We start from the raw sequence: 13,662 nt of genomic DNA, 5'->3' as shown, positions 1-13,662 counted from the left end.
GACCACTATGACTGACCCAAAGTTAAGGGAAATCTTTGACTATGTACAGACTCAGTGAGCATAGCCTTGCTATTGAGAAAGGCTGCCGTAGGCAGACCTGGCTCTCAAGAGAAGACAGGCTATGTGCACACTGCCCACAAAATGAGGTGGAAACTGAGCTGCACTTCCTAACCTCCTGCCAAATGTATGACCATATTAGAGACACATATTTCCTTCAGATTACACAGACCCACAAAGAATTCGAAAACCACATCTCTCATATCTATTGGGTGAAATACCACAGTGTGCCATCACAGCAGCAAGATTTGTGACCTGTTGCCACAAGAAAAGGTCAACCAGTGAAGAACAAACACCATTGTAAATACAACCTATATTTATGTTTATTTATTTTCCCTTTTGTACTTTAACTATTTGCACATCATTAGAACACTGTATATAGACACAATGACATTTCAAATGTCTCTCTTTATTCTTTTGCAACTTTTGTGAGTGTAATGTTTTTATTGTTTATTTCACTTTTTGTTTATTATCTACTTCACTTGCTTTGGCAATGTAAACATATGTTTCCCATGCCAATAAAGCCCTTTGAATTGAATTGATAAGACTTTGGACAGCAGGGATTTTCTCTGTCTCTCGCTCTGTCTCTCGCTCTGTCTCTCTCTCTCGCTCTGTCTCTCGCTCTGTCTCTCTCTCTCGCTCTGTCTATCTCTCTCGCTCTGTCTCTCTCTCTCGCTCTGTCTCTCGCTCTGTCTCTCTCTCTCGCTCTGTCTGTCGCTCTCTCTCGCTCTCGCTCTCTCTCGCTCTGTCTCTCGCTCTGTCTCTCTCGCTCGCTCCGTCTCTCTCTCTCGCTCCGTCTCTCTCTCTCGCTCCGTCTCTCTCGCTCGCTCCGTCTCTCTCGCTCGCTCCGTCTCTCTCGCTCGCTCCGTCTCTCTCGCTCGCTCCGTCTCTCTCGCTCGCTCCGTCTCTCTCGCTCGCTCCGTCTCTCTCTCTCGCTCCGTCTCTCTCTCTCTCTCTCTCGCTCTGTCTCTCGCTCTGTCTCTCTCTCTCGCTCTGTCTCTCTCTCTCGCTCTGTCTCTCGCTCTGTCTCTCGCTCTGTCTCTCTCTCTCGCTCCGTCTCTCTCTCTCGCTCCGTCTCTCTCTCTCGCTCCGTCTCTCTCGCTCGCTCCGTCTCTCTCGCTCGCTCCGTCTCTCTCGCTCGCTCCGTCTCTCTCTCTCGCTCCGTCTCTCTCTCTCTCTCTCTCTCTCTCTCTCTCTCTCTCTCTCTCTCGCTCTGTCTCTCGCTCTGTCTCTCGCTCTCTCTCTCTCTCGGCCCCGATATAGCCCTGCGGTCCGAAGTCTGACCGCCCCTGTGTCACAAGATCCACCATTTTGGATTGTTTGACACTAACTGAGTAAAGTGTGAGAGGCAAGTTGACAGGTAGTGTCCTCTCCCTGCTGGCCTCAGAAAAACATTTTCCCAGGACAGCTTTTATTATTATACATCAGCATTATAACCCCCCCACATGGTGAGATATTGTATAGCATCCTCAATGAGCTTTACTCAAATGACCCAAGTGCTTCCTTTCTTTGTAGAGCCATTGATAAACCATAATCTAGTTAGTACCATGTTTTCAAATACATAGTATGTAGCCTTTTTAAAACAAACTCAAAGATGCTTGACAACACTCCTCCTGTCTCTCCTGACTAAACTGGTCCACTGGAGCCACTGCTCCATGTTGTACTGTCTGATAAACCCAATGATTTATATAATCCCTGGATTGCTGATGCTATGTATTGGCCAATGAGAGGCTTTGAAGCCAGCGGTCGGCCATGTTGGCACTCCTCAGAAATACAGACCTCCATAGGAATAAATGGAATTCTACAGTATTTCATTTAAATGTTTCCAGGACAAAATGACACAATTTTTGGTATTTTTAGTACTATTTCTTTATTTGTTTTTTATGTTTATCTTACGTATTCTAAATTAAAAATATGCATTAAGTTATCTGTAATAGAATAAACATGGCACAATAAATGTAAACATTAATAAATGCATTTCTATAGCTTCCAAAATATTTTTTTACAACGGTGTAGGAGTACCAAGATGGAGGCACAGTGGCTTCAAAACAGCGCCCCCTGTCTGGCATCTAGTGTATAAATATAAATAATTGGATAAACCCTTGTCTAGTACCATATTTCACTATGTTCCCTCTCTCTCTCTCGCTCTTCCTTCACAGGGTGACCTGACTAACCTGGTCCATGGGAGCCACTGCTCCAAGTACCGTCTGACCCGTATCCCTGGTACCAACGCTTTCGCTGGCATCGTCAACGAGACGTGTGATTCGCTGGCTTTCTGTGCCTGTAGCACCGTGGACCGCCTCTGTCTCAACTGTCACAGGTCAGTTATAGAGTTACAGAGGAAATAAGATGGTGTTTTCATATTTCTATTCATGAACTCAATGAATTCTATGAGGTATCTGTTTAACTTGCTGTATTAAAAGGGGTGAATATTTGTGTGACAAGTTAGTTCATTGCACTTTTGTTGGTTTTCAGTCATACCTTTTATGGCTCTATATTCTTAGAACATGGCTGTAACTGTTGTCCCTGTGTTGTACAGGATGGAGCAGAATGAGTGTGAGTGTCCATGTGAGTGCCCCCTGGAGGTTAACGAGTGTACTGGCAACCTCACCTACACTGAGAACAGGTGAGTCGAGAACCACAAGAACCGTCCTGCATGTTAAAAAAGCCCACATTTCTGTTTTGTTTGTATGTTTAGATGTGTATTGCTCTACTGTAATGTGTTTTGAGTGTGTGTTTGAGTATGTGTACTCGTGTCTGTACTGAAGCCTTTTATATAGTGCCCACAGGTAGTGATTGTCACTGTCATCAGGCTGTCTGTCATGATAATCAGATGGCTGTGACCATTCCTCAGAAACACCTGTGTCCTCAGTTAGCCATTAAACTGTGTCTAGCATTGACAACAACTGTCTGTCTGGCTAAGGCTCTTTGTGAGAGGATAGAGGGATGCCAGAGAAAAGATTGTCCACAAAGCTGCTGTCAGACTGCAGTCATGCATTCATGTTGTGGTTGATTGAGGTCTTTTCACATAATGCTAATTACTGCCTAATTTGAAACTGTGACATCATTGGTTAGTCATTACCTCCTTGATTCAGTGTGGTGCCAGGTCTCTCATTTGAACTGTGTTTGTCATTGTTGTAGTCTGATTGTGTGGTCATGTGTATTGTGTTTTGACCGTGTGTTCATGTTCGATCCAACAAGATGTGGTCAAATTAGATTCAACAAGAACATCAAGGGCTTAGAAATCCAGGATTTAAAAACAAGTGTCAATGTATGCCGATGACTCAAGTTTTTTCTTAAGTCCTCAATCTGGATCCCTGCACAGTCTCATTGAAGATCTTGATCACTTTTCTAGCCTCTCTGGACTTAAACCTAGTTATGACAAGTGCACCATATTATGTATTGGATCGTTAAGACACAATGTTTACACTACCTAGTAATCGCCCTTTCTTAAACAAGCCACACAAAGCTGGTTACAATTTCACTTTTGTCCTTCAGAGAAGCTAGAACAAATATTACAACAAATGTTATGGTTAAACTCAAATATACTGATTTAATGAAAAACATTCTTTATGGAAACATGTTTAAACTTGATATTAAATCTATGAATGATATTATGAATAGAAATGTTGAGTTATGTCACATGCAGCTATCGAAAATATATGGGAATATCTGCTCAATACAAACTTACAACCAACGGATTGCAGCACTACCACAAAAATAGAGGAGGCAAGTGGAAAAGGGAGAAGGTAGGGAACTTGTTTGCCTGCCATATATTAAAGATACAAATTCGCTGAAAAGGATTGGCATAAATAGAAAAATATAGCAATTTCATTTCAGGATCAACATTTTGACAGCTTCGCCATAAAAATCAAATAAAAATCAAATTAATTTGTCACATACACATGGTTAGCAGGTGTTAATGCAAGTGTAGCGAAATGCTTGTGCTTCTAGTTCCGACCATGCAGTAATATCTAACAAGTAATCTACCAATTCCACAAGGGGAATTGAGGGAAAAAAGTATTTGATCCCCTGCTGATTTTGTACGTTTGCCCACTGACAAAGAATTGTTCAGTCTATATTTTTAATAGTAGGTTTATTTGAACAGTGAGAGACAGAATAACAACCAAAAAATCCAGAAAAACTCATGTCGAAAATGTTATAAATTGATTTGCATTTTAATGGGCTATGTACAGCTGCAGCGATCGGTTAGCTGCTCAGATAGCTGATATTTAAAGTTAGTGAGGGAAATATAAGTCTCCAGCTTCAGTGATTTTTGCAATTCGTTCCAGTCATTGGCAGCAGAGAACTGGAAGGAAAGGTGGCCAAATGAGGTGTTGGCTTTGGGGATGACCAGTGAGATATACCTGCTGGAGCGCATGCTACGGGTGGGTGTTGCTATGGTGACCAGTGAGCTGAGATTGCGGAGCTTTACCTAGCAGAGACTTGTAGATGACCTGGAGCTAGTGGGTCTGGCGACGAATATGTAGCGAGGACCAGCCGACTAGAGTATACAGGTCGCAGTGGTGGGTAGTATAAGGGGCGTTGGGGACAAAACGGATGGCACTGTGATAGACTGCATCCAGTTTGCTGAGTAGAGTGTTGGAAGCTTTTTTGTAAATGACATCGCCGAAGTAAATGTTCTTGTGAATTACATCGCTGAAGTAAATGTTTTTGTAAATGACATCGCCGAAGTAAATGTTTTTGTAAATGACATCGCCGAAGTAAATGTTTTTGTAAATGACATAGCCCATATGTTTTGGTCACAGGTTCAGGAATGGTTAAAAAAAACATTCACTTAAAATTAACCTTACAAATAGCAGTGTTGGGTGATTTGGAAAGACATAGTGTGTCAATAAATAATATTATAATACTCATAGGAAAGGTTTTCATCTTTAGCTCACAACCTGTGGATAATATACGATTAGAAAGGTTAAAAATGTTGTAAAACATCACAGCACAATTGAAAAATATATGGCACATGGAAACCAAACGAGGGTGGTCTATGGTGGTAGGTGGGATGGCCTGAGAGTGGCTGAGGGTTGGGATTAAAGAGCTTATGTTTGGTCACGTACTATTGTTATGTGATTGCTTTATATAAAAGTACCGTGTATGTAAAATGTATGTATATGTAGCAGAAAAGCTGTCAAAAAAAACGAAGAGGACAAATGTCTGGCTAAGGCTCTTTGTGAGATGATAGAGGGATGCCAGAGAAAAGATCGTCCACAAAGCTGCTGTCAGACTGCAGTCATGCATTCATGTAGTATTCCCTCTGTTGTGGTTGATTGAGGTCTTTTCACATAATGCTAATTACTGCCTAATTTGAAACTGTGACATTATCATTGGGTAGTCATTACCTCCTTGATTCAGTGTGGTGCCAGGTCTCTCATTTGAACTGCGTTTGTCATTGTTGTAGTCTGACTGTGTGTATTGTGGTTTGACAGTGTGGTCATGTTCTTCACTATGGTCTGACAGTGTGGTCATGTTCTTCACTATGGTTTGACTGTGTGGTCATGTTCTTCACTATGGTTTGACTGTGTGGTCATGTTCTTCACTATGGTTTGACTGTGTGGTCATGTTCTTCGCTATGGTTTGACTGTGTGGTCATGTTCTTCACTATGGTTTGACCGTGTGGTCATGTTCTTCACTATGGTCTGACTGTGTGGTCATGTTCTTCACTATGGTTTGACTGTGTGGTCATGTTCTTCACTATGGTTTGACAGTGTGGTCATGTTCTTCACTATGGTTTGACAGTGTGGTCATGTTCTTCACTATGGTTTGACTGTGTGGTCATGTTCTTCACTATGGTCTGACAGTGTGGTCATGTTCTTCACTATGGTTTGACTGTGTGGTCATGTTCTTCACTATGGTCTGACTGTGTGGTCATGTTCTTCACTATGGTTTGACAGTGTGGTCATGTTCTTCACTATGGTTTGACAGTGTGGTCATATTCTTCACTATGGTCTGACAGTGTGGTCATGTTCTTCACTATGGTTTGACAGTGTGGTCATGTTCTTCACTATGGTCTGACCGTGTGGTTCAACAGGAACCCCAGCTGTGAGGTGCACCAGGAGCCCCTGTCTCTGACGGTGATGGACTCCAGTCTGCAGGACACCCTGCCCCAGTGTATCAACACCCGCTGCAGCCAGCGCTTCACTAGCAGGTTGAGTACAGCCCACAACCATCGCACACAGCTACAGCCCACAATCATCGCCCACAGCTACAGCCCACAGCTACAGCCCACAGCTACAGCCCACAGCTACAGCCCACAAGCCACAGCTACAGCCCACAATCATCGTCCACAGCTACAGCCCACAAGCCACAGCTACAGCCCACAAGCTACAGCCCACAAGCCACAGCTACAGCCCACAAGCCACAGCTACAGCCCACAGCTACAGCCCACAAGCCACAGCTACAGCCCACAGCTACAGCCCACAAGCCACAGCTACAGCCCACAGGCTACCGCTATAGCCAACTTGCAAAAGTATTCATCCCCCTTTGGCATTTTTCCTATTTTGTTGCCTTACAACCTGGAATTAAAATAAAAAATATTGGGGTTTGTATCATTTGATTTACACAACATGTCTACCACTTTGAAGATGAAAAATTATTTATTGTGAAACAAACAAGAAATAAGACAAAAGAACTGAACTTGAACATGCATAACTATTCACCCCCCCAAAGTCAATACTTTGTAGAGCCACATTTTGCAGTAATTACAGCTGCAAGTCTCTTGGGGTATGTCTCTATAAGCTTGGTGCATCTAGCCAGTGGGATTTTTGCCCATTCTTCAAGGCAATAACTGGTCCAACTCCTTCAAGTTGGATGGGTTCCGCTGGTGTACAGCAATCTTTAAGTCATACCACAGATTCTCAATTGGATTGAGGTCTGGGCTTTGACTAGGCCATTCCAAGACATTTAAATGTTTCCCCTTAAACTGCTCGAGTCTTGCTTTAGCAGTATGCTTAGGGTCATTGTCCTGCTGGAAGGTGAACCTCCATCCCAGTCTCAAATCTCTGGAAGACTGAAACAGGTTTCCCTCAAGAATTTCCCTGTATTTAGCACATCCATCATTCCTTCAAATCTGACCAGCTTCCCATTCCCTGCCGATGAAAAACATCCCCACAGCATGATGCTGCCACCACCATGCTTCACTGTGGGGATTGTATTCTCTGGGTGATGAGAAGTGTTGGGATTGCGCCAGACAGCGTTTTCCTTGATGGCCAAAAAGCTCAATTTTAGTCTCATCTGACCAGAGTACCTTCTTCCATATGTTTGGGGAGTCTCCCACATGCCTTTTGGCAAACACCAAACGTGTTTGCTTATTTTTATCTTTAAGTAATGGCTTTTTTCTGGCCACTCTTCTGTAAAGCCCAGCTCTGTGGAGTGTATGGCTTAAAGTGGTCCTATGGACAGATACTGCAATCTCCACTGTAGAGCTTTGCAGCTCCTTCAGGGTTATCTTTGGTCTCTTTGTTGCCTCTCTGATTAATGCCCTCCTTGCTTGGTCTGTGAATTTTTGTGGGCGGCCCTCTCTTGGCAGGTTTGTTGTGGTGCCATATTATTTAAATTATTTAATAATGGATTTAACAGTGGTCCGTGGGATGTTCAAAGTTTCTGATATTTTTTTATAGCCCAACCCTGATCTGTACTTCTCCACAACCTTGTCCCTGACCCTGTTTGGAGAGCTCCTTGGTCTTCATGGTGCCGCTTGCTTGGTGGTGCCCCTTGCTTAGTGGTGTTGGGGCCTTTCAGAACAGGTGTATATATACTGAGATCATGTGACACTTAGATTGCACACATGTGGACTTTATTTGACTAATTATGTGACTATTGAAGGTAATTGGTTGCACCAGATCTTATGTAGGGGTTTCATAGCAAAGGGGGTGAATACATATGCACGCACCACTTTTATGTTTTTTATAATTTTTTGAAACAAGTCATTTTTTTCATTTCACTTCATCAATTTGGACTATTTTGTGTATGTCCGTTACATGAAATCCAAATAAAAATACATTTAAATTACAGGTTGTAATGCAACAAAATAGGAAAAACGGCAAGGGGGATGAATACTTTTGCAAGGCACTATACTGATTTAATTAAAGCATGTGGTGATGTGTATATATTGATTTAGAAGAGCAAAACAAGTTTCAGATCACAACACGTTTCCAAAATACATATGCTGAGATTTAACGTGAAGAAAAGCCATTACGTTGTATGAGTCTTGACCATGACTTTACCTCATACCTTTACTCTGATCTCCAGTGACTGTTTTGGCGTGTTGGACTGTGAATGGTGTATGGTGGACAATGATGGGAAGACCCACCTGGACACACCTTACTGTGCCCTGCAGAAGGAATGCTTCGGGGGCATCCTCGGGGCCAAGAGCCCTTACATGGACGGCATGGGGATGTTGGGTGAGTCTACTCATTCCATACTGTCACGAGGTCATGCAAACATAATGGGCTAGTAGGCTTGATTTCCCCGCAGTATGTCCAGAGCAATTTATTTAACGAGTTAGGACCTGAGCAATTTATATAACGAGTTAGGACCTGAGCAATTTATATAACGAGTTAGGACCTGAGCAATTTATATAACGAGTTAGGACCTGAGCAATTTATTTAACGAGTTAGGACCTGAGCAATTTATTTAACGAGTTAGGACCTGAGCAATTTATTTAACGAGTTAGGACCTGAGCCATTTATTTAATTGAGGCCATCTTGTAGAATGTGTAATATTGTTCTAGTTCTAGACATTTAGTTACACAGCTTTGTATAAATATCCCCCCGTAACGTTAACGGGGAGCTTTAACATGGCAGCCATAGAATGTAGAAGTGTTATGTAAATAATGCAGAAACCTTATTGGCCCAACTCTCTAAATGCATGGCTCTGGTTAGGACCATAGACATCCTGATAAATGACTTGCCTATTCCAATTCCTAATTCTATGGTTGGGTCATTGAGGTTTCTGCATTACGATGCATTTACATGACACTACAACATTCTATAGCAGCCATGTTATAGCTCACCATTAACATTACATGGGGGATATTTATACAATGGTGTATAACCATTATACAATGGTGTATAACTATATTAAAAATTCTACAAGTTGTCCCAACTCTGTAAATACATAGCTCTGGCTTTGTCATAGTCCTCCTAGAAGATTTTGGTTAGCATAATAGATCCAAGTGTTTAACCCTTCCTCCTCTCTCTCTCTCCCTCTCCCCTCCCTCCTTCCAGATGAGGAGGTTGCATCTCTGAACATGATTCGGAGTGCACCGGTAGGGCCGGTTGCCGGGGGGATTATGGGCTGTATCATGGTGCTGGTGTTGGCTGTATACGCCTACAGACACCAGCTCCACCGGCGCTCACACCAACACATGTCCCCTCTGGCCGCGCAGGGTAAGACACTTCGACATACTGGAGATGAATGTTACCTAGAACAACTGACTATGGAACAGTTAGTGCATGCAAGTGGTGACACGGGTAGCGGTTGACACGGGTAGCGGTTGACACGGGTAGCGGTGACACGGGTAGCGGTGACACGGGTAGCGGTGACACGGGTAGCGGTGACACGGGTAGCGGTTGACAGGGGTAGCGGTGACACGGGTAGCGGTGACACGGGTAGCGGGTGACACGGGTAGCGGGTGACACGGGTAGCGGTGACACGGGTAGCGGTGACACGGGTAGCGGTGACACTGGTAGCGGTGACACTGGTAGCGGTGACACTGGTAGCGGTGACAGGGGTAGGGGTGACAGGGGTAGCGGTGACACGGGTAGCGGTGACACGGGTAGCCTCTGATTTAGGTTGACCTCAGAGAAATCTCAGTGCTATGAATAGGACATGTTATTGACATTTTAAAACCACTTTGTTATTGTCTTAGTCTGTTATGAAAGTATTCAAATTCAGGCAGTAATTTCCCCTAAAGTTGCCTCTGTTGTCTGAGCATCAGGTCTTCGTTTTGGGGATGAATGAATGAACTAATGCCCTGAACTCAACAGCTGACCTGCGCTACAGACAGCAGTATTGTCTTTCCCTAATGACACCATAAACACTTGTTATTTACTCTGACTAAAGAGATGCATGAAAGTAATACTTTGTTTCCCTCTGTCCTTTCTGCAGAGATGTCAGTGCGGATGTCTAACCTGGATAATGAGCGAGATGAGGACAGTCATGAAGACAGGGGAATCAGTAAGTACTGTAGGACGATTAGTATTAGTGTACTGTAAGACCTTGACTTGACCTTGTCTTTATTCCTTGTATTAAACCTAGATGTTTTCCTGTCCCGTCCTGCAGTCAGCAACACACGGTTTATTGCTGCGGTGATGGAGAGACACACCCACAGCCCCGAGCGCAGGAGGAGGTACTGGGGACGGTCAGGGACAGAGAGTGACCACGGTAAGACAATATGACCCCAGAGGAAACAGGCTACTGTTCTGCTCTTCAAACCACACATTTTCTGCTTGAGAAGGAGGAGAGTAGTAGAACTCTCTGTAAAACCACATAACAGATAGGACACCCTTCCCTTGTGTTCCCTCTCTTCTGCCCGGAGATGAGTCTCTCTAGCTAACACTGGTTGTGTATCTACTGATCAGAGAGGAACGTGAAGGAGAGGAGGAAATTGATGCAGTGGAGAAATACAGAGAGAGTGGAAGAAAGAGGGAGGAGGCGATTCAGGGCAAACAGCAAAGCGTTAAAAACACATTGGCTCTGTTCCTCAGCTCAGTCAGTGGCGTTTTCCCACAGTCCACTCACTCACACAGCTGAGGGGTCTCTGTACTCTCTAGACACACAGTCACTGAGTCAAGGATGTTGTCTAACTGCCTGCAGGCTAACAGACATCCAGGTATGGGCTTTATTAATACAACCTTTCTCTGTATTATTACCTAAGTCCTGACCTTTCACATCCCCTGTTTCAGGCCCCGTCTCCACGGTTGTTCATGACCCTTTTAACTGTGATTTTCTTTTCTCACCTCTTGTGCTGCTCGGACAACTGATGACAAATGGCAGTAGCACTGTTTGAAATGTCTTCAATTCAATAGATGGAAGGAGTTGAGCAGAGGATAGGAGTGCGGAGCTGCACACTCAGTGCTTCTGAAGTTGGCATCTTTCCTCTCCCCCGGATCCCATTGAAGTCCTCCCCATAGTTCTCTCTGACAGAATTAGAGAACATGTCAAAAGCCTAAGTGACCTTCAGAAGCTCTACTAGCCAGGTTATATCAGTACCTCTTTGTTTTGCTTAGATATATACCAATAGATGCCCATTCCTTCCCCCATCTTCCACTCATACCTATCTTCCATTACACTCAGCACAGCAGTGACGCTTCTCCTCTTTCCACAGTTGGACTGTTTTCTAAAAGTTGATGGTTCATTTTGTAGAACTAAAGTGCCGGAGGGATGCTAAATGTTGGGATTTGGCAGATATGTATGATGCTTTAATGTCGGTGATCTGCGGGGAGTCGGTGGAGGAGGGAGGGAAGTTGGAGAGGTGTTGGAGATGGAGGGATTGATTCAAATTGGCAATACCCCCTGATTGCTATCGCTCTCTTTCTCTCCACTGCAGGGGCACAAACTTTCCTTAACTCGTCCCTTCATACCAGCTCACGTGCAACGTACACACACACCACTCCCTGCACATACAGCTCTCCTTCTCCAGACGTTTCTACAATGATTGAGATTTAACACACGTAATTAATGAGGTGTGATGGCTTAGAATGTTATTCCCTAAACTGTAATTATAGATCGATGGACGTGTACTCTGGTGTGTAAAGTCTTGCTGATTCTCTTCTGAAGTCTCTATTGGTCTATCACAAAGTGCTTGTATACTTATCTCCTTTTATGAATGCCTGTGTTTTTTACATAGATGTGGATTGAATGTATATTAACGTCTGTGTTCCTGTGTGTCGCAACAGGTTACAGCACCATGAGTCCTCAGGAGGACAGCGAAAACCCTCCCTGCAACAACGACCCCTTGTCGGCCGGCGTGGACGTGGGGAACCACGACGACGACCTGGATCTGGACACGCCCCCTCAGACGGCGGCGCTGCTCAGCCACAAGTTCCACCCGTACCGCCACCCGCCCCACCACCAGCTCCACACACACCACCTGCAGGCAGCTGTCACCGTGCACAGTGTGGACGCAGAGTGCTGATCCTCTATAACCGATACCTACACAGGCCTCAGCTCTCCTCCAACCCCACCAGCCCTCTCCCAAGCCTGGCTACATCACTACTAGCTGTTCATCCAACACTACCACTACCAACTCCAGACTCCACCACTCATGTGTGCTCCCACTGTGCCAAGCCAGGGTGAGAGGAGTTGGGCTGGGGAGAACAGAGCAGACCCCCTGCTGGAGGAACAATAGCTTCTGTAGCCCAGTATAGCCCTGCTCAGAAACATGGGGGGTGTGGTGGAGGCCTCTTTTATTCAAAAGGGGTCTGAACTTGTTTAAAAGTGTAAACAAAGCATCTCAAATTTTTAAGAAGAAGATAACAAATAAGAAATAAATGATTATTTTTCTACTATTTATTGAACTGGATTTGAGAATGATCAGATGAGCGCCTGACAGTGGCTGGAGCTGAACTGAATGAACTCTGGTTGCCAACGTAACCACAGTGGCTGATCATGGACCACAGAGTGTCCCTGCTGCACACGCCCCTCACTTCCTGTTAAGGACGCATCATGAAGAGGAAGTGGTTATTCAACACATATCTGACACAGGTTATTCTTTGGATTATTTTCAGTTGAGAATCAGAAAATCCTTGTTATTGTTGTGAAATTAGTTGAACTCTTTGTCCTGACTGAACAAGCTGAGTACAATACATTGTATTCACTAATCCACCCTACCAGGCAACCACCAGTCAAGGGCTGGTTTGTGTCAATGGGATGCTGTATGACTGAATATGGAAGGGCCAGGCCAGAACCCTGGCAGAATGACTCAGACACACAGGAAGAGCCATTCCCACATTTTGGTGCCCTGTTATCTGCCTGAACATTAAGGCATAGAGCTGGTGAGAGGGATTGGTTGGTCTGTTTTATCTGACCCCCTCACACTAACATCTGGACCTGGTGGACCAAGCTATGACTCCCTCTGTCTCTATGCCTTAGTGGGACCTATCAGTGTTGAAGAGAGGTGTGTGTGTACACAGCTTGTGCAACTGTAATGGGGTGTGTGTGTGTGTGTGTGTGTGTGTGTGTGTGTGTGTGTGTGTGTGTGTGTGTGTGTGTTTGGTCTGATTGTATGGAAGTGGTCAGAGCATCTTAATTGAAAGCATTATTACATGGTTTAATTGTTTTGAAAGTGTAATTAGTGAATAGAGATGAAATGATTTTTGTTTCAGCAGTCCGCCTGATTTTCGGACGAGTCATTTCCCCGTTATGACTGTTTTTTTGTCATGTGATTCATGGATGAACTTCTCCAAATCAAGCCATTATGGTATTCATTTAGTTTTGGTGAAGAATGTCTCATGTTTTTTTTTACCCCCGATCTAAACTGTATAATGTGTACATAACTTTTTAAAAGTCACAAATAGCTATTCATGTGTTGCACTCCATATTTTTATGTTGGAAATGAAATATTGTGTACTCAAAATGATGCTCAGA

At 44.0% G+C, this 13,662-nt stretch overlaps 1 protein-coding gene across 1 annotated transcript in view; it reads left to right on the top strand.

The window, feature by feature from the left end:
* cachd1 (cache domain containing 1) overlaps positions 1-13,662 on the top strand; it is a 61,647-nt gene extending 47,985 nt beyond the window's left edge. Inside the window, exons 15-22 of the mRNA XM_029707975.1 lie at positions 2,217-2,377; positions 2,597-2,683; positions 6,104-6,220; positions 8,323-8,474; positions 9,300-9,461; positions 10,183-10,251; positions 10,357-10,458; positions 11,973-13,662. Of these exons, the coding sequence (XP_029563835.1) occupies positions 2,217-2,377; positions 2,597-2,683; positions 6,104-6,220; positions 8,323-8,474; positions 9,300-9,461; positions 10,183-10,251; positions 10,357-10,458; positions 11,973-12,211 (1,089 nt within the window). The 3' untranslated portion in view covers positions 12,212-13,662. The remainder of the gene's footprint in view (positions 1-2,216; positions 2,378-2,596; positions 2,684-6,103; positions 6,221-8,322; positions 8,475-9,299; positions 9,462-10,182; positions 10,252-10,356; positions 10,459-11,972) is intronic.

This window comes from Salmo trutta, chromosome 22 (assembly GCF_901001165.1).
Source record: "Salmo trutta chromosome 22, fSalTru1.1, whole genome shotgun sequence".
Classification (NCBI taxonomy): domain Eukaryota; kingdom Metazoa; phylum Chordata; class Actinopteri; order Salmoniformes; family Salmonidae; genus Salmo; species Salmo trutta.
This window is presented reverse-complemented; position numbering and strand designations above follow the sequence as displayed.